This window comes from Chelmon rostratus, chromosome 19 (assembly GCF_017976325.1).
Source record: "Chelmon rostratus isolate fCheRos1 chromosome 19, fCheRos1.pri, whole genome shotgun sequence".
In the NCBI taxonomy this organism is placed as follows: Eukaryota; Metazoa; Chordata; class Actinopteri; order Chaetodontiformes; family Chaetodontidae; genus Chelmon; species Chelmon rostratus.
In genome coordinates, this window is record NC_055676.1 from 7,756,498 (window position 1) to 7,777,304 (window position 20,807).

At 42.3% G+C, this 20,807-nt stretch overlaps 2 protein-coding genes across 2 annotated transcripts; both read left to right on the forward strand.

The window, feature by feature from the left end:
- The first annotated feature begins 240 nt into the window (after positions 1-240).
- Positions 241-3,076, forward strand: phpt1 (phosphohistidine phosphatase 1). The gene is made up of 3 exons (XM_041960309.1): positions 241-615; positions 1,384-1,511; positions 1,766-3,076. Exons 1-3 carry the CDS (start codon positions 450-452, stop codon positions 1,856-1,858), a joined length of 387 nt encoding a protein of 128 aa, XP_041816243.1. The 5' UTR covers positions 241-449; the 3' UTR covers positions 1,859-3,076.
- Positions 3,077-3,999: 923 nt separating this feature from the next.
- On the forward strand, positions 4,000-20,337 carry mamdc4 (MAM domain containing 4). The gene is made up of 29 exons (XM_041960482.1): positions 4,000-4,066; positions 6,280-6,372; positions 6,551-6,715; positions 6,995-7,120; positions 7,467-7,700; positions 7,815-7,940; positions 8,343-8,498; positions 8,639-8,742; positions 8,895-9,050; positions 9,565-9,655; positions 9,751-9,864; positions 11,057-11,149; positions 11,246-11,383; positions 11,478-11,617; positions 11,964-12,072; positions 12,178-12,282; positions 12,729-12,863; positions 13,087-13,214; positions 13,944-14,160; positions 14,263-14,400; positions 14,480-14,607; positions 14,985-15,075; positions 15,965-16,114; positions 16,305-16,430; positions 16,520-16,644; positions 16,872-16,977; positions 17,802-18,004; positions 19,171-19,236; positions 19,559-20,337. Exons 1-29 carry the CDS (start codon positions 4,015-4,017, stop codon positions 19,592-19,594), a joined length of 3,651 nt encoding a protein of 1,216 aa, XP_041816416.1. The 5' UTR covers positions 4,000-4,014; the 3' UTR covers positions 19,595-20,337.
- Positions 20,338-20,807: the final 470 nt, after the last annotated feature.

The following is a 20,807-nucleotide window of genomic DNA, read 5'->3' on the forward strand; positions in this document are numbered from 1 at the left end:
ATCTAAATAAATGCTAAAAAATCTGAGATTCAATCGAGTGTAGCCATGAATCATAGAGAAACAAGTCAGAACAAACAGGAGTAACAAGGGTAAGTGAAACTAATAACAACAGGGGGAAACTGAATAAAAAGCTAAAAGATGTGTGGATACTATACTGTCAAAGCCAATATGAGGATTTAGATTCAGTAATTTATTAATGGCTTTTATTTTGAAAGCCGTGACCAGAAGTGTTCTGACGTTGTTGCATCATGTCGGAGCAGGCACAACGGCGGACGAGTTTTTCCCAATTGTAGAGAGTTCATGTGACTTTATTCACATTTACATTAAAAAAAACAGCGGTTTACAGAGTCCCGAAGCTTTCTGCGCAGACAGACACGGAGTCTGTAAAGAAAACACAAGCATTTTATCTGCTAGCTTGTGTGCTAGCGTTGTCGCTGGGGAGCTCGGAGATGTGCACACAGACGAAGGCTGCGGCTCTGATGGCCAACATCCCGCAGGCAGACATCGACCCGTCCGGCGTCTTCAAGTACGTCCTCATCAGAGTTCACAGCAGAGAGACGGGAGACGACTCGGAGGTAGATATAGTCCGAGGATACGGCTGGGCTGAGTACCATGGTGAGTCAGGAGCACTAAGCTAAAAGAGTGCTAACGGGGGTCCATCGCAGAGTCCCCCAAGAAAACCTGTGCACTCATTGTCCAGTTTATGAGGTGCACATGGACGAATACACGGGCCATATGAGGCTATGATTAATCGATTGAGGGAACAAAAGAACTACAGTCACTTGTCAGTGTATTATCCAGCTGAAAGTAATGCAGTCTGACAGACCCTGTGCATGTAGTGCAGGAAGGTGTATGCTGCCCTCTGCTGGACAACACTGAAATGCCATACACCACTTTCTGTGTTAGGATTGGATGTTCATCTGGCGTGGGAAGTCCACGTCACAGTGAAAAGCAGTTTGTTCAATCATTAAACACAAAAGGCTTAATAATTGTCACATAACAGATGTTTTCATTCACTTATGACACAGTCAATACACACATCAAAGTAAATCCAAATAGCAGTGTATATAGCATTTAACTTTACCCTGTTGTTTAATTTGTATCATCCATAGAAACTGCCCGGACCTGCAGTAATTAAAGACAGTAAATATACTAATTTCCACACATAAGTTTGCATGTGAGCTACACAGCATGATCAACAAGTCATCACCTCGTCAGAAACACCAGATGGAGGCAGTCAATTGTGGTTCAAATTACTTCTCTGTCATAAACCAAAGTCTAAATTCTGTGGTGGGTTTTTTATTGTAATGAAGTAGAGATTAAATACCTTTAGAAAGCACAGTGTTAATGAATTGCTCACTTGTCCTGCACTTTTTCCTGCAGCTGATATCTATGATAAGGTTTCAGAGGAGCTGGAAAAGAGCGGCGACCTGGACTGTGAGTGTATCGGAGGAGGGAGGATCAGACATGATTCCCAAGCCAAGAAAATCCACGTCTATGGATACTCCATGGTGAGAGAAACCTGCAGAATAAAACCTGACTTGATGCATAGAATAACAGTACATGCAGTAAATGTACAGTAAACCCATGAGTGTGAGCTAAAAGAGGCTTCAAAGTTCCATATTGCTGCAGAGTTGACTGATAATTGTCACCCCAAGCGATCCCCTTCACATTATCATGAAATTCAGGGTTGATTATTTGAGCTTATATTGATGCTCATTTCTAACTAACTAATGAAACGCTGCTGTGGTGTTTTTCTTTACAGGGATTTGGAAGAGCGAACCACGCAGTAACTACTGAGAAACTGAAGGCTTGGTATCCAGACTATGAGGTGACCTGGGACAATGAAGGATATTGAGCTGATCTACGCCCTTTCTCCTGGACTAACGATGCACTTACATTTCTGTAACCCCTCATGAGAACGCAGAGTCATTAAAGACTGAGACTGACATACAGCAACAAGTCTGATTAGGGAAAAGGCCTTTTTTGAGGTTACTTTATGTTGCAGTTTGAGTAAAGAAAGAGCAAGCTGCTGTTTTTCACATTTGTACTCTATTTGGATCTAAAACTAATACATGATTATCTTGCATGGCGACATAGTCACTCACTGACTTGTTTTAGAGTCACGTAGCCTCATTGATGGGATCTAATCAATAAGATATGTTGTAAAGTGATCCTTAAATGCTTTGTCATGATGTATGGTTCATAAATGAAATCTGCTTCTTAAGCTGTGTGCATACAGTACTGTGTTCCTTCTGTTGCAGAGCAGAATAATGAGAGGGCCCTCCATTGTTTCTTATCTTACTGTTGGCCAACAGCATGTGTGTTCCTGGCAGCCACCAGACTGTAAACTGCTGCTGAATGTTGTGGCCTGTGATAAGATAAGACCAAATGAACTTGATGATTGTCCAACCGGTGTGCTTAAGAGTTTTGAAATCATGATCTGTACTGCTGATGTTGCCAGTGAGAGGATATGATGAGATTTAGTACATCTAGATATTAAACCTTTTTTTTATTTATTTTGCAGGCAGTGCAACAAGCTGTAAACACAACATTGACTATATTAACTATATGTCCATGTGTTAGCTGACCAGCTAGCCAGTCACCAGCAGACACAGTCAAATGTCAGCATTCATTCACTCAGTTGCCAGCTTTAAGTCTAGTAATTACTCCTGTTGGCATTTTTAAATATCCACTAACCCCTGAGAGAAATATCTGGCTCTACAGCTGCTCTACTGTCGTCACCAGCTAACTTTATCTGTCTGCTGTTTGATGCTGGGCAGGTAGCGTTCATGGGGGTTTCAGCAAACAACGGCATACGAAACTGAATCCAAACAGTAAAGCTGCAGACTGTAAAACTAAAACAACTTGTTGGAAAACACTAAAAGGCTCTGTGGATATTTTAGTACAAAGACTGGAAGCAGGAAAACTGTTAGTGTAGCTCGCTCAGAGGTGTAAAATATGCCCTCCAACTCAAAAACTGTTCCACTTATGTTTCAAATTGTTGCCAGTAAGATGGTTCCCAATATAGTTATTCTAAAAAAAAAAAAAGCAGCCAAGTTGCATTCGCTGTACAGTTAGTTACACCTTCAACTCCATGAGCAGGAGTAAAGCACACTGTCAGTTTGTCCAGCAGTGAGGTTTTTGTCTGTTTGTTTGTTCTTTCAGAAATAGCTTCCAGCTGTGGAGTGTTGTTGGGTGCATTTTGTCACCTCTGTAGTGGTCCTTGTCTTTAGACTAAGCTAGGCTGAACATATTCTTCCCCTTTACTGATCAAAGAGATGACATTGATCATATTGATGTTGTCATTTAAATGGGATTTATGGAGGTCGAGTGCTCAGTTTCATTTTGTTGTTAATATACAGAGGCTTAAGTGGCTGTAAGCATTTGCTTTGATACTTCCTTCTGTGCAGAAAGAACTATAGAAGTGATAGAATGACATCATCAATGGCATAAAAGCTAATAATCACACTAATACGGTTGGGCTAATTATAAAGGAGCTGTAAGTTATTGTATATTTGTAACATGTTGCAAACAGCTGATTTTAGCTTAACTTCCATTCGTCTTGTGTGAAGACCATGTTGCAATAATGTGTGAACACTCCAAAGTCTGAATAGCCTTTCTGCGCATTTCTTGTTCTTCACCTTCTGCCAACATGGCATGAAAGTGTCATGACCGCCAAGAAACCTCTGAGCTGAACTAAGTTCCCTAAAGCAAGGCACTGAACCTCCACCTGCCCTTGTGATACAAAGTCCGTGAACTCATAATTGCTCTGCATGTCCGCTGCCAGCTGTCTCGGCTTGGGCTGTTGTGCAATGTACGGATGTGTAGGCTGCAGAAAACTGTCATTCGCAGGAAATTGTTTTATGAGAGTTTGTTGCAGTTGCATGCTGGGAGAACTTAAAGTCCAGGTGTTATCGCTTAAAATGGAGAAGAGGTCGGCGTCAGTTAGCAAAGGCTGCCCACGTTGTCGTCAGACCTTCAGACTGATCGGGTGGAGGAGGAAAAAAGAAGATGGTACAGTTGAGGAGCTCAGCCCTCATTCTGCTGTTGACTCTGCAGTTTGGTAAGAGCACATTCAACCAGACTCCATTCAAATAGTGTGCGTTTTTAGTAACATTTTAAAGAGGAAATATTAATGCTGCTGCTGGCCAGACTGAACTTAGCTTGTTGTGTTGTATAACTCATAGAGAGAAGTATGAAGCACAACAGATAGTGCTGGGATGTTTCTAACAAGCTCTAGAAGTTTGGCAATAAATCTTAAGGTCGACTAAATAGCTTTTTCCTGAACTTTCAACTACTTATAAAAAATGTAATAATGAAACTCTGTAGAATAGATAGAGGATGAATAAGTGTAAAGATAAATGATAAATGTTTCTGGTTTCAGTATTTTAAAACAGAATGCACATGTTTATGCTGAGAAATAAAATGTACAGAAAATGTAACTTGACAGTTAAAACAATTTTTTTGATTTTTTTTTCAAAGTCTGATCAGAAATGGTTTTGTAGTGGGAGCATGGGGGGCAACTTTAGCCTCCAGTTGTTGCGCTACTTACAAGCATTCTGGAGACATGATCTGTCCTTTAAATGTCCATTTACATTGTTAAAACAGAGATAGAGACCTAGATCCTATAGAGTTTACTTTCCCATACAAGTGACAGACTTGGTTAACACGTTTTCTCTCAACCTGTCTCTCGCTCACTAACAACAAATTGTCTTTACACAGTATACATACAGTATGTATAGTATATCGCAAGAATGCACATGTTAAATTTTAGATTGTTTGCATTCTTGCTATGATTACATACTTTTTCTGTTTTGAAAGAAAAAAACATAAAAATGGTCACAGGTACAGAATAGATGTAGTATTAACAATAAAAGGGTAAATACTACAAATTAGAAGAAATCGGTGTTTGTCTGGGTCTAAAAATGACTGTTCTTAAGTAATGCTATCATTGCCATTATCACTGCCCTTTAATTCACTGGAGAAAGACACAACTGGAACAATTTTGAAAGATCTGTGTTAATGTCAACAAACTGTGTAATCCCAAAGTATCATTCACGTTACTGCACTTATCACAGCATGCTGTGTGTGATGACTGAACGGTTTTTCACCACGATACATGACATGATGCATGTTCCGACTCTCTCATGCCTGCTTTCCATCTGACATGTCACTGAGCCTGGATCCTAATCAGAGACCTTTGGATGGTCAGCTAGCAGTTTGCTGGCGTTAGCTTGATTACCCCTCCCTGGCCTTTGAGCCTTTTTGCATTAGCTGTGCCATAAATCTTTGACAGCGGAGTTCCTTCACAGTATGGGAAAGTGCTGAATTTGATTTTAGTCATTTCCACATCTTGATAAATATATAAGAGCACGAAATGAATTTACTTCCAGACTAATCCCGATTCTGTTTTCCAAACCATCCCATGATGTGAGTGTTTTTTGTGGCACTCCTACAGCCAAATGTGTCAGAATTGGCGTCTTCAAATTCAGCAGCAGTTACGTTGACCATAACTTTCTTCATCACCGTCTCCAAGCCATATGTCCTGTCAGCGTCTGACATGACTCGTCATGTAACTTGGCAGGCTAACGTTGGCTAATATTGTCTAGCACAGTGCACATTTGTTTGGCCACAGCCAACAGATAAAACAGGAGAAAAATAAACTTAGCAGCTGACCAACTGTTCGCTCATACTGGCTGTGTCCCCATAAGGATAAATGAATGGAACAGCATCAGGCTTCAAGTTCTGTGGCAAAATCAACCTGCTTTTATGTAAAGTTTTCAAAACAGTGTTCTGGAAATTGGCTTCTGGAGTTTTCTCTGTCTCAGATATCCCCCCTATTGTCACTTTGCAACCAAAAACAAAACATCAGCAAAATACAGAAACACAGCTACACCCAGCTTCTCCTCTGATACCCCTCATTCCACCACAGCCCCACCCTGCACGTTGACAGGACTGATTCCTTCCATGATGTTACCTATGAAACACAGGATGTTTGAATCCATGTCTCTCTCTGTCGTTGGTCCACTGCAGCTCCGAGGTGGAAGTGCTCCGACATGCTGTTGACTGCTAATCTCACTCATGATATGTCATGTAGCATGTATAAAAAAAACGCCACATGGGCATGTTAACAGGGTTAAAAACAGATTTTCAGTGATGAAATCATCTCAGAAAACGTTATTGGCAGATTAGAGTCAGTCACTGTATGCTTTAATGATCAGTTTTAACATTCTGTATCAGTCTTAGTCAATGCTGATGTTTCATCTCATTCCACAGCGGCTGGTTCTTTGGTTCGTCGGTGCTTGAGTCCTGAGGGGAAATGTGATTTTGTGTGTGACTGTTCTGACTGCAGCGATGAGGACGACTGCGGTGAGTTTAAATATGACATGGAATTATGCCTTCAGATGCAAAAACCTGCTCTAAACTGGATTCCCTGTCGTGCATTGTAACTTATTCTCAGAATCAGTGAGAGACTAAATAATGCTCATGCCACTCGCTGAAACTCACAGTACAACAGTTAACGATTATTTTGTTTCCGCCTCTCAAGGCTACAGAGGAAAAGACTTTCAGTGTGACTTTGAGGACGCAGGAATGTGCGGATGGACAGACCAGTCGGTCAACGCGGCAGCGTACAGCTGGGAGAAACGTCAGAGAGGGGACTCACTGCCCGACAGCGGGCCGTCCTCTGACTACACCCTCGGCACAGCCACAGGTGTGGTTTAACACACTTCTCCTTTTTTATTTGGTTTTGCCAGTTTGTGCTCTATATGCCACAGGTGTCCTCCTACAAACCCACAGTCTTCATCTGATTCTGCAGCTCCCCTCAGCTCTGTGGACCCTTACAGCATATTTTATCTCATTGATTTGGTTTCCTGACAGCAACTTTACTGTTTTGATTCAATCTGGTATGGTTTTCTGCTCAGCATCAAACTGCACTAAACTGCAATGTTGACAACCTGAAGTAAAACACTGAATATTTCCCATCACATAGGTTCGTTTATGGGAGTGAGTGCAGTGAAGACGGAGTCTCTCAGTACTGCGGTTTTAATCTCCCCGGAGATGAAAATGTCTTCACCGACCTGTCGCCTTCGTCTCAGATATTTCCTGTGGGACTCAGGTAACGACCATTGAGGACTACAGGTCATACATTCACGCTGCCTGCTGTGGCCAGCTTCTCCCGTATCAGCAAGCACAATGTTAAAGGCCGGATTTCATGTCATTTTGTACTACTTTTACTGGCGGTATTAATATGTATTTGATGTATATTTGCTTTCATGGATCCCATGTTTTGGTCATTTATAGAATTGTTTCTCATAACTCTAATTTGGTTGATTTAATACCTGAATCTTCTATTATAAGCATAACAATTATTATTAGATAGTTTTACTGCTGTGAACACTCTGATGAGATTAAATTTTTTTGCAGCTGCCCGACTAGTAAACTCTTTGTAATGTTACCTGTAGGTCACACAGGTCTGGGCTCCACACCCTTGTGGGCGTCCATCCTTCACCAGGACTCTCGAGAGGCCATAGTGTGGCGTCCTGAGGCCACCAGTGTCCGTGGCTGGAGGGAGGCTAACATCTTTCTGGGCCAAATAACCCCCGGCTTCCGAATCCGCCTTAACTCGCAGCGCTCCAAGGGCCAAAGAGGGGATGTGGCGGTGGACCACCTGGAGTTTCTGGACTGTGCCGTGCCCTGTGAGTCTTAAAATATCCAGCCTTTCTATGGACTGATCATTGAAAATAAAAGCCATGAAGGGCATGATCATAATAGATTATTGTGTCCTTGTTTTTCTCTCATTACGTCATTAGTGCCACTCCCTGGTGAAGAGTGTCCAACAAACATGATCGAGTGCAACCGTGAGGGCTGCGTGGAGCAGCGGCAGGTCTGCGACGGCACCGACGACTGCGGTGACCGCACTGATGAGGACAACTGTGGTGAGGAATCATCTGAATTACACTAAATATGTAGAATTTGTGCACAGATGACTCACTGTACAAACAGACAAAGTACAAAACATAACAATCTGATGACAGAGTAAAACATGCTGTGCAGAGGAGACGAAAGGGGCTGTTCAACCAACTGAAAAAAGAAATTTGACTGACTTTAGCACCACAAAAAAAACTCCAATACGACAAAAATGTGGGAAATTTTAAACACTTTAAACAGTGTATACCTGTCCAGGTATTTTCAGCACTGGTTCAGAGCATTTCAATGACCTAAAAAATGTCATCACATCCACAGTTAATGACAAAACTGGTCTTTGGTCATTGCCCTCCAAAATAACCTAAAAGCTTGTTCCTGACTTTTACTCCTGACAACTTCTATTGTGTCTCCAGAAGAGTACAAGAGCTGTGACTTTGAGGAGGGTCTGTGTGACTGGGACCTGACCTCCCTGTCCAGGCTGAAATGGGTCAGGACCAATCAGCAGAACATCTCCAGCACGGATCATCTGAAAGGACCAGGCAGGGATCATTCCGACAACAGTGTGACAGGTATCGTGTGGATGAGAGTCCCCCTGTGTTTTTTCATGGTGGAAACCATGAAACCCTCTCTGTCAGTGTCAGTGTTACTCTTGTGACTCAACGTATTTTAAGTGACTTAAAGGATCTTATTGTTATTATCATTACTGCAGGTCACTTCCTTTATGTTACTGTCCCTGATGGCGGTCTTACAGACGACTGGGCCGCCTTCCAAAGTCCCCACCTTGAACCCACCAATAGTTCACATCCTTGCAAGGTGAAAAAAAAAGTTAGAAAAAAGGAAATAACAATGGATTCCTGAACAAAGGCTCCAGGGAATAAACTGCCATTTCATTTTTCATTTTTAAACATGTTACAAAAGATGATTTAAACTTAACTGGACGTGTTTTCTGTATCTTTCCGCTATAGATGGTGATGTACACTCATCAGTTTGGGCCGAGGTCCGGTGGTTTGACGGTGCTGGTGGCAGATAATAAAATCTACCCGGTGTGGGGGAGGGCTGGAGCTTTAGGTGATGTTTGGGTGAAGGCAGAGGTGGAGATTGTCACCAACTCCACTTTCCAAGTGAGTACTTCACCCAAGGTTGTATCTATAATAATGATGGTAGCTGTAGCTTAAACAGAGATACTGATACTGAAGATTTATAAATAAGGGGAAAAACAGGAAAATTATTCAACACGGTAACAAAAATGTTTAACTTCATATCTATTCATTTTTTAAAGAAACATGGGAAAGAAAAATGATGTAGCAGAGGAGAATAAGCAGGAGAAAAAAAACAACCAAGTTTTTATGCACATTTTCATTTTGCACATCAAAAAGGAAATACTGTAAAACACAAATGTTGATAAGCATGTGACTCAAACGTCAACACTAAATCACCTCAAACACGCTGGAAGTTAATTCTATTCTGCCATTTACTGTTACTGCCGATACGTCTGTAAACTGTGTGTTTGTAGGGATTTGGTTCCAAAGTGAAAGATTTACTAGGAAGTATGAGGATTGAGACCTTCAGTCCATGAATGTGTGCCTTTTCCACATCTCTTTTCCCCTTCCTCTGTTGAACTTTCTGTCTTTATAGATCGTAATAGTGGCAGCAATCAGGGACTTTGCATATGGTGGTATCGCCATCGACAGCATCGTGCTGTCCCCTGAGTGCCGCTTAACAGCTGGTAATCCTTTCCACCATCTTCTTCAAAAAATTATTCCTCATCTGCAAAATGTGAGCCATGCAATGAATGCTCTCTCCCATTTTCTTCTCGAACAGCGAAAAACTGCTGTGCTGCTTTCCCTGAATCTCCTGGCCAGCCATGCGCTGAACCTGACAAGATGTGTGATTTTCATCCTGACTGTGCTGATGCAGAGGATGAAGCGAAATGCGGTGAGTCTATTCGTCCTGTTCCCTTCCATCAACAAGTCTGCAAAGGTACAAAGGCTGAAAAGGAATTATGGTCTTTATCAGTGTCGGTGGAAGCATTAGTGGAGCTCCTTCAGGCCTCAGGGGGCCATCAGGGGACCCACCAAATTAACATATTATACAATGCTGTTGTTGTGAAAGAAAATGTTGTATTTGGTCCACTCGTGCCTCCCCAAGGAAAGCTGTCTGGAGGCTTCGATGTCTTAATGCAGGAAGGTTTATTGATGCTCGGCCTAAGAGAACAGAGAGATTACCAACACAGTGTGGACGCTGCCTGATGCCACCTCGATTCTGAGGGATGCTTCCAGTGATCAGTCCTTTATCCTGGCTGGGAGCGCTAGATCTGCTTCTACCCAATAATGATCATCCTTCAGACAATAAGAATGTGTGTGATCAATTGATTGGCTCTCCATAGCTAAAACAAGGAACTATGCTCGTCCATGCTCCCCAGCTCATGTTGCAAGCGTCTTCAGGTCTCCATGAACACATCCCTCTAACAGGCGATAGTCTGCCCCACAATGTCTGGAGGACAGCACAGCTAACCACCTTTGCCCATAGCTGCCGCAGCCAGTCTTCCTAAACAATCCAACAGCTGCGTTGTACTCCAGCAGAGCAAAACAGACCTCTGCCTTCACCTGGATCCTGAGCTGGCCTAAAGACCACCCCTTGTACTGACCATGACCCCGAGGCCCCCACAAGTAGACAGTCAGGGTGTAGTCGAGTGACAGAAAATTCCTTCACAGTTGTTAGGTGAAAACCTTCGAGCTCTGAAATGTTGACTGCAATGTTCACATTAGGAAAAGCAGACTTTTCTAACCAAGGAATGTCAATTGTTTTAATTCAGCAACACCAAAGAGATGCTGGATCAGAGAATGCTCAGTTATTTCTGTCGCCATAACAATGCTGTCTTGCTGAAAGATATGAAAACACTGATATGAATTATTTATCATTCTAATACCTGCAACCAAAAGGAAACCAAGCAGGTGGGTTACCTGTGCTTTATTTGATCGTTTAAATGAACGTGATTGGGTCAGCCCTGACCTTTAGGACCCCTGCCTCATGCGCTGAAAATAGCATCCTGGAGTAATGCAAGTCATTGTTTTGTCAGATTTTTGTCTCAGTTTGAGCGAGATGTCTCCATGAATCCTCTCTGCAGGAGATTTCTCTTACACGAATGGCAGCTCAGGCTGGATTGACACCAGCATTGGGAGTCAAGGCTGGCTGCTCTATGAAAACGTCACTGCCAAAGGTACAAATACTTTCTGTCATCACAGCACTCAACCTGATGTACTTACATTGACTGATTCAAAAAATATCTGACAGTTGTTTCTTTCATATTTCCTAGAGGAGTATCTGTATGTAGCCAGTGCCCCAGGCCAGCAGATGACCGAGGCCGAGACACGGACCCCCTTCCTGGGCCCCACTGGCCCAGCCTGCACCCTGAGCTTTGATTTTGCTTTAAGTGGGAATCCAAGTCATATTGGTACTGAACCTAACCTGTTACATTACTTCTTACCTTTCTCCAGGACACAGGACTCAGATCTTGTAATCTGACTCTGTCTATGTCTGTGCTGCAGGTGAGCTGTCCGTCAGGGTGATTGACAGCTTGCTGGGCCCGCAGCCTAAACTGTGGGAGATCAGTGGGAAGACGGGAACAGGGGAGGAGGCGTGGCGGCACGCCGAAGTGAATATTGGAGTCAGAAAACATCGCTTCCAGGTCAGCTGTTTTTCAGCACTAATAGAGACTGATATCATTCTCATTTTTACATTGACATTTACATATGAATAGAGACAAAATTCATTTGAACCAGTTTCACAAACTGTGGCTATAAAAGAAAAAAACAACAAAGAGGCAGCAAGTCTCCTTACTCGTTTTTTGAACTTTTAGAAAAATATAAAGCCAAGGTTTAATAATGAAAAGAGGGAATGATGGAAATTTTGCTGATCATTGCAGCAAAAAGACAAAGAAGGAAATATGTTTTTTGTGCTCATCTTAAAAATCTGCTGTTACGGCGTTGAATGTGTTGAACTTTGTGAAAAGTGAAAGCTCCTCTGTGTTCCAGCTGGCGCTGGAAGCTCATGCGAGAAAAATTTGTTCATGCACCAGAATCAAGGTGAAAAACGTTCGCTTTGGCAGCTGTCATGCTGACTATTTTCCATCTTCTCCAACAGGTGACTCTCCTCACTATTTACAGCACACACATACAGTGCTTTATCAAGTATACTGTCACATCTTACCGAAGAACGTCTCAACACTTTTACTGTCATCTTTTATAGCACTCTCGTGCAACTTTGAAGACGGCCTGTGTGGATGGTATCAGGACAACAGTGACAACTTTGACTGGACGGTGCTTGATGGGATGGACCACACCATCGAGATTGGTAAGCTCATTTAAAAACATAAACCAGATCAGTGTATAGAAATATACAAGACAGAACATCAGCGTGTGTTTTAGGAGGGAGGATCTCAGAGACGCACATAGTCGAGTCCAAAGGAGGATACTTTGTAATAATAATTCTATTAATGCAGTGTATTAATGCTAATCATGATTGATGATCATTATTAAATCATCTAGTGAAATCACTTTGTGTGTGCGATGAAGAGTAATTGCTTGCTGATAATCTACCAGGGCATTGGGCTATATCTGATAGAGCTAAAGTGGCATTATCTTTGATAGTCTGTTTGTGCTGCTCAGCTCAGTGTGAATCTCATTATTTGCATCATTCAACTGTGAATCATAAAATACTGAATACAGTATAACTGCAGTTTATTAAGTGTCACTGCTGTACTCAAGTAAATCCCTGCTCGTCCCTCTGTTGACGTCCAGGCAGGAGCCTCAACGTGGACATGTGGAGTCCTTCTCTGCGTGGTGCATTCGGGCGCTTAATTTCGTTCACACAGTCACCAGGTCCCACAGATTACTGCCTGTCCTTCTTTTACAAACTCTACGGGTCGAACACAGGTGAGGATGAGACTGAGACTGAGTTTAGAGTGAGAAAATGATAGCGTTTCTTTAAGCCTGTGAACAGTCTTAATTCTGCCTGTTCTAACTGTTTCTTATGAGTAAGTGTCTCAATGAAATATTACCCACATACGTGATAGAAGCAGTTAATAATCAGAAAATGGAATGATGTGTTTGTCTTCTCACTTCTACTGACCCGTCCTCACCCTCTGATCCCTTCCAGGCACTCTGAATGTGAAGCTGCTCGACAACGACGGTTATGAGGTCATCCTCTGGACCCGCAGTGGAGCTCATGGCAACGTGTGGCACGAAGCGCACTGCCCGGTACCACACCAGCTCACAAAGTTCCAGGTATGGAATAACCGCAGCCAGCCTCAAATTACCGAACAATGTCTCAGAATTCATGCAATATGACAGAGCTGCATGCTCCTTTTATATTAAAAAGATGAGTGGCAACCAGAGGGCACAGTACAGAAGCCTGGAACAGCTGCTGTTGCAATTATTTTTTAATGCTGTTATCTCAAGATAACAAGATAATTAACCATTATCATATGAAAACAATAGGACCTTTCCTCTTATTACGTATAATGTTTATCATAGATTAGGAATGCCATGCCAGCATGCATAGATGGCATCTTGACAACTGTGGTAACTGATTTATGACAATAATAACAATGATAAACTTGTTATATTGCACTTTTCTTTACAATGTTATAAAGTGCTTTACAGAAGCAAAAAATAAAACCAGATTAATAAAATGAAAGAGGGGCCAAGGACATGAGCACAGAGGAAGTAATAAAATGAACTGAATAAAATCAAAACAGTACAAATGAAACATATCAAACATTTCCAAAAGTTTTCACAACACACAGTTTTAAGAGGAGAAGCTAGAGCTGAAAATGTTAGATCCAGGAGTGCACATTACTGATCAACACATCAGCCCTCTGCCGAAATATAACTGCAGCTTTAAGCAAGTAGCCTGCTTTTGGATAGTCGTTGTCTCCTAATTGTGAAAAACAGATAGATGATGCCAAAATGAATATTTTAACATTATCTGTCTGACTTTTGACCGACCCCCAGCTGATGTTTGAGGCGGTCCGCTCCGGTTTTGACGGACGTGTGGCCATTGACGATGTGACGTTCGTGGACCGCTCGTGCACCGTGCCAAGAACGTGTTCCTTTGAAGGCCAGCAGTGTGGGTACAGCACCTCTGGTAGCGTTCAGTGGCTCCACCGCAACAGACAAACCTCTAATGCAAGTGGGCCCAAAACTGACCACACTCTGGAGACTGAACTGGGTGAGAGAGAATCCCATTATAGAGTAGTGATAATTTTATGGGCTTTGCAGGAAATTGAGAGACAGTAAAATGTGATCTCCCTCTGTCCGGTTGGTTGCTCAGGCTTCTACATGATGGCTAACACCGCAGGAGACACCCTTCCCTCTGGTGGCACGACAGTCCTCACCTCACCTGTTCGCCAAGGAGTCGCCAAGACCGAGTGCGTCAATTTCTGGTATCACATGGGAGGAGAGAATCCTGGTGAGACACCGTCACACCCCGAAACGCACACAAATGATCCCAAAAACCACAATATATTCTAACTGTTTGTACTTCGCAGGGTCTCTGACACTGTATATGAAGCCAGCGAAGGGGGAAAGGGTGAAGATCTTCTCTAGCAGTCAGAACCAGGGAGATGTCTGGCGCCATGGCAACGGCAACATCACTAGTACCCTTGTGGACTGGCAGGTACGGTGTGGAGGCTGGAGAGAGCCGCTGGAACAATTAGAGACGAAGTGGCTGCTCAGAACACAGTTAATTATTTTATGCATTAAAAAGAATTAATCAGAATTTAAAAATACAATCACATGCTGTCCCACAGGCCATTATGGTGCCTTCCTGTCCTGTGAATTCAAAAATACCTTCTAATTCAGACACCTCTTTAAATGCCTTTAAAATCCACACTCAGACTATAGTTTTGAAAGAAAAGCATGTTATACTTTTCGTCTCTCTAGTAGCTTTTGAGCCAGCAACCTTAGAGAATTGTCATTAGCGAACCTTCATACATATGATGTCGTGCTTGTCATTTAAACCAACATGACGTGGTGCTTTATTCTGCTCTGCAGTTGGAGTTTGAGGTGGTCGGAGCCGGAGGCAAAGACACTCACGTTGCGGTTGACGACATCTTCATCTCCGCTTACCCATGTGAAGATCAAGGTTTGTTTCAGCCTCAGCAGAAACACATAAAGGATGCTCAGTCATCGTAGAAGCATGGTAGAGTTTGAGAAAAGCACTTGAGTGATCATTTTTGTTTCTATTGATCTTAATTGTGATCTAGTAACAGTGGCAATATTACTGCCGCAAAGGTAAAGCCTCTGGAGCAACATCCAGCCTGTAAACAGTTAATATTTCTTCTGTGGCTCTGCAGGCATACTCTGAAAAATAAACCCGATGATGTTGGCTTGGAAACTACAAATTTATAACAGAAAGCCTGTTCCACAAAGCGCATGTGTGGGCTTTCCCCAGGCAGGGAAGGTCTAACAAAGCACCCTAATGAGCTGTATTATGACAGATGCAGGATCTATTGTCCGTCCACTGGGGGCTTTACCTATATGTGAGACTAAACGTCAGAATATCTTGGCCTTTGTGGCTTTGATTTGTTCAATCTCTCTTTTCTGTCTGAAGTCTGACAACATCATGGAAGTGCCATTGTAAATCACAGGAGTACCCCTTTCAAAGATTTTGCTCACCCATGTTTCCCTTTGTGAGACCTTTAGTGGAATTTTTCCTTGGAGAAATTCCTAATAAATTATTGTCATACGTTAGCTCTTACACCTCCAGTTAATTAGATCATTCCTTTTTAGTGGTTTTTCACTATTTTCCTCACTCACACATTCTTGCACAAGCTTTGAGTCATATAAACACATTGTATAATCATTAATGCAATGACAAAATTAAATGCTATGCAATAGTCAGCATAATCAAAGAGCAAACTATTATCAAGAATGTCTCTTCGTTATTCACATGCTGGATACCCAGCCAGATATGAAGAGACGACTATGCAAAGCATTGTAGAGATAGACTTTTGTTGTGTTAAATATCTCAGGTTCTAAGTGCAGTCTGGAGAGAGGGATGTGTAGCTGGAGCAACACTCAGAACATCGAAGTGGACCAACTGGACTGGGAGCTGACGAATCAGGAGGTAGAAAGGCACTACTCCACCCCGGCTGAAGACCACACTCTGGGTACAGAGAAAGGTAAACCAGGGAGAGACAAACAGGGCTACTCTGATTGTGCATATTGTGGAAAAACCTACATGCAGTCGGGCAAGTCACCTGTTTCGCTTCTTATCGACAGGATGTTCACACAAAGGGTTCAAAAAGCAGACAGGATCTACTTAAAAAATGTGCTGAAGTGTAAAATAGACTTCCCTGTCCACTCTGCCAGGTCACTTCCTGTTCTTTCCGAGCAGCAACCGGACGGCAGCCAATCAGAACGCCAAGCTGTTGAGCCCTCACCTTCCCCCGACCAAAGGCACCTGCCTGAAATTCTGGGCCTACAAGCCATCCTCATGTAAGGATCGTGCAGCCTGGGTGTGCGTGATGCATTTCCTGTTTGATATTTTGTAACAAAATCCACTTTTTCTTTTAATGTATCTGCAGCGAACAATGAGCTGAAGGTGTGGAGGCTTTCTGACAATAAGCTCCATCAGCTGCTGGTGGTGAGCGACCTGGGAGGTCCGTGGAAACGATTTGACGTCGACATCGTAGCTACTGAGGAATACCAGGTCAGACTGTCACTATACAATAATATGATTCATCTGCAATGCTTTGACTGTAACCCTGTGTAGTTTCTGCACTTAGCTGAATGTCTTTCTTTGGACAGTAATGATGGAAGTGAGGGAACGTTTGTTCTTTAAATTACACAACTGTGTTCAGACAAACCCATTACATGAAGCCTCTTTCACGAGACTGACGACTGTGCCTGCCGTCGTACTGTTTTTGCTGTTCACAGATTGTGTTTGAAGGGATCAAAGGCACATCAGGCGTTGTCGCTTTGGACGACATCGAGTACACCGTCGGAGTCAACTGTGCTAAAGAAGTCGCAGATGTGTCGACAAGTAAGATGAGCCAGTAGTTTTGCATGTTTTTCAGCTCATTAAAGGATAACTTTCGTTTTTTACAACCTGGACCTTATTTGTAGCATTAAATACACCTATTTACTCCCAGACAACTTTGGTGGGATTTGGAGTTGTTTTGAAGAAATTAGCCCCAGAGGAACGGCGCGTATATCCGTATAATGCGAGTACTCGGGGCACCCATGCGCAGCCTCTATATAACGCATAATCTGCGGTGAAACTCGTTCATATTCCAATATTTTGTTATGATATGCTGGTGCTATTCCACTCTGAGCCCGTGGTGACATGTTATCAACATCCGGTGTCTCTATCCCCTGACGTGGATGATGTCGTTTCCGAACGCTGCGCGCTGCGAGCAGCCAGCCACAACACAGCTAACTCTGCGGCGGTCGGCTAGTTTAGCTGTAGTTTGGCACAGCTATGGTTCATTATTGCGTATTTCCAAATTGTCCAATTAACATTACATTTTATTTTGAGAGAGAGTTGATTAGAATAAAGTAAATTCAGAGGAGGGAGAAAAGTTTGCACTCATGAAGTCAGGCTTATGCGTAAAGCAAACAAAACCAAGGCAAAGTAACAATCTATACATGTGTGTAAGCTACTTACTTTTACTGACTTTGTCATAAAAACACCAGGATTTTTTGGATGTCATAGTTGGAAAATACATTTATTCGCTTTCTTGCGGAGAGTGAGATGAGAAGATTGATACCACTCTCATGTCTTGGCAGTACATGTGAAGCCAGAGGCAGGTTAGCTTAGCTTAGCTTAGCAGAAGTGGAACTAAATGTTTTCCATCTTCCCTTTAGGCTCAGCAGGGCAGGACAACACAGGAGGGATTGCAGCGTCGATCATCGTGGTCCTGCTGTTGATCGGCACATTGATTGGCTTGCTGATTTACTACCTCCGAACCCGACAGAGAGTCAAGGCTGCGCCTGGTTCATCATCATCACCATCACCATCACCTCCCACAGCTGGTTTCAGTAATGACACATACGAAGCAAATGTTGAAGTGAGTTAACACTGACACTGAAATTCAAACCTTTGACAACACTTAAATGTTTGTGTTTGAGAACCATGTAAGTAAATGAAATCCAGAGCACCCCCAACCCTTGCTGCTGCCTGTGTGAGGATGTAGAGAGACTGAAGGAGAGGGTGGGGCTGGGCGACCTCCTCTTGTATAAAGAGTCAGTCAGTCCATCTGCAGCCCTTTTTGGCACTGACGCACAGTGTGCAATGCTGTAACTTTGGTTAAAGTTCAGGGAAAATTGTGATTTTAGTTCAATTTGAATCAAAATTGTTACATCTCATGTCACTGCTGACCTTTTCTGTATTAAAATAGACCGGGATCTTAACATTAACCAAATGCTGCCATTGCCTAACATAACTAGAAAAGGACTGAATAATGCTGTGTTCACTTTGAGTGAATATTGTGTTACAAGGTTGCTTATTTTGTTGGAGAACTTTTTATGTTCAGTGTCAACCTTTTTCCAGTTTTCCAGTTACTTTAATTAACAACATTTCCTCATCATGTCAACAGAAAATTCAATTTATTCAGCATTATGTTTCCCTCAAACTTATTTGCTGTTGCAAATTAGTTGCAAGAAATGCAATTTCTTGGAGACAAGGCTGCACAGCAGCAGTTACAACACTACATCATGAAGTATGGACAAAAGATCCAGAAGCGAACATACTGCCCCTGGGTTTGAGAACCACGGCTTTTTTGACTGACCTTCTGTGGCTGAGCCATAAATATCTGTGATACATGCTGCTGGTGCGTTCTGACATTTTTGCAGAACATCACTTGATATTGAAATGTAGGCACAGATGACATGGATATAGGTTACTTGTGGAGTTGGTGACAATTTGGAGAAAGGTGAGATGGTCAACATCTGATATACCCTAAAAGGTTGTACAAATAAACAATAAATAAAGTGTTTCAATTCAATTTACTTTAAATGATGATGATGTCGTGTTTAAAGACCTAGCAAGCTAAATTAATATGTCTGTAAAAAGAGTACCATGCTTAAGTACCTTTAACAGTTTAATAGTTTTTCAGATGGTAACATTACTCTCAGGTAAATATAGCAGCAACTATGAGTAGCAATCCTTAGCATTACTATAGCTAGCCGCAGCATCTTCACTCTTTCTTAATGATGAATCATGTGTTCATATCAGCAGGACCATGTGACGGTTTCATCAGTGCAAAACCATCCAATGGCAGCTGGCTTCAATAATGTCTCTGTGAGTATACAGCACTGTGTACCTTTCCTGGCTAATCTTTTATTTCATTTTTCTATTTCATTTGGAGGGGAAATTATATGCTCATCCCTATTTGCAAATGCAGGTAGTTTAAAGCTGCACTAATGCATCTTTGACCACTAGAGGGCAGAAAGCAAACTCACACAATTCTATATACACCTGTGGTTAATGTGATAGAAGACAATTACCAAGCATTACTCTCACATATGTCACAGAAATGAAGCAACCTTGTGCCCATTGGAGTCTTCTCTGTTCTCGCCTGTCAAATGCAATTTATTAGACTCTTCTTATTGTGTTTCTGCAGTACTCTGCTGATGCCAGAGAGAGGGAGGTGGCGTGAGGCAGGAGGAGCGGTGGTCCTGCCACCGAAAGGTGGCTTTGTGAAGTTAAGGCGATATCACAGCAGAAGAACTGCTTGTGTCGCCCTTACATGGCATGCACACACACACACACACACACACACACACACACACACACACACTCACAGGCACAAAACAGGCACAGCTCACATAAAGAAACAGCGATGAAGGCCTAGTAGGTGCAGCTGCCTCAGAACTGGTGGATCTCCTCCAGAGTCGCAGCTCTCTGCCTGTGAGATGGAGATGGAGATGACGGATGGAAGTCAGAAGGAGAACGTCTAACATGTCATTGATGGAAATTAGTTTAACTTCCTTTAAATCAAGACTGGGTATAATTGATGAATGGCAAAAAGGTTGCATAGAGATTCAGGATCAATTCCAGATCTGTTAAGAAGTTCAAACAGTTTCAGGTCCAGTGCAACACTGAATCATGTTTGTCAAGTTGGAGAACTCAGCAGGCTGGGCTCCTTTCTTGATGGACACTGCATGTTTACAACAGAAAGCCTGAACTGGGGGGATGGAACCTGAAAGACATGAGTTTACCAGGGGAGGAGGGTCTCGACTCACAGGAAGGACCGAAGGTCAGAATATCTCCAGCTCTCATCTGTCTCTAGAGGAAGTTGTGTAGTGCTCCTTTAAAGAGAAAGAAGAAAAAGAAGAAAAGAATGACTTTAAACACACAGATGAAACTTAGAAAAGTAGAAAACCCATAGAAAGGTTAGGGAGGAAGCTGACATGTTTGGAAAAAGACTGTTGAATGGATGTAGTCTTTTGAATGTGTGGGAGGGCTTTGAAAGATAAAATTGATAAATGAATTAAAGCTGAGCATTGAATAACTGGTGTTTGTGTGCTTTTCACTCTGGGGGTAAATTATTCCACTGGGGAATTAAATAAGTGCATCAAGAAGAGCTAAAAACAACAACACTTTCAGTGTAAAGGGTTACCCGATAATTTCCTCAGAATCCGAACAAAGTCATGTTTTCTACAACATCTGTCTGTTTTAACCTTGAACGTTGTAGCAAATCAATTTGAAAAATGACCTATTTTGTTTTACACCCTCTCAAATTTCTAGATTGTGTTATTGGCTACGGATAATAAATGGTCTTTAGAAACCAGAATGCATATAGTGTTGCTAAACTGTACTTTGCAAATTTACCCGTTGATAAAATACACTAGTAACAAAAAGAAAAAAAA

What these genes read in the sequence shown, in the direction of transcription:
- phpt1 (XM_041960309.1), top strand. Translation starts at nt 450, where the DNA reads ATGTGCACACAGACGAAGGCTGCGGCTCTGATGGCCAACATCCCGCAG. An exon ending in CGGCTGGGCTGAGTACCATG is followed by an intron (nt 616 to 1,383) that starts GTGAGTCAGGAG and finishes TTTTTCCTGCAG; the next exon opens with CTGATATCTATGATAAGGTT. An exon ending in ACGTCTATGGATACTCCATG is followed by an intron (nt 1,512 to 1,765) that starts GTGAGAGAAACC and finishes TTTTCTTTACAG; the next exon opens with GGATTTGGAAGAGCGAACCA.
- mamdc4 (XM_041960482.1), top strand. Translation starts at nt 4,015, where the DNA reads ATGGTACAGTTGAGGAGCTCAGCCCTCATTCTGCTGTTGACTCTGCAG. An exon ending in TCACCAACTCCACTTTCCAA is followed by an intron (nt 9,051 to 9,564) that starts GTGAGTACTTCA and finishes CTGTCTTTATAG; the next exon opens with ATCGTAATAGTGGCAGCAAT. An exon ending in CTGGCTTCAATAATGTCTCT is followed by an intron (nt 19,237 to 19,558) that starts GTGAGTATACAG and finishes GTGTTTCTGCAG; the next exon opens with TACTCTGCTGATGCCAGAGA.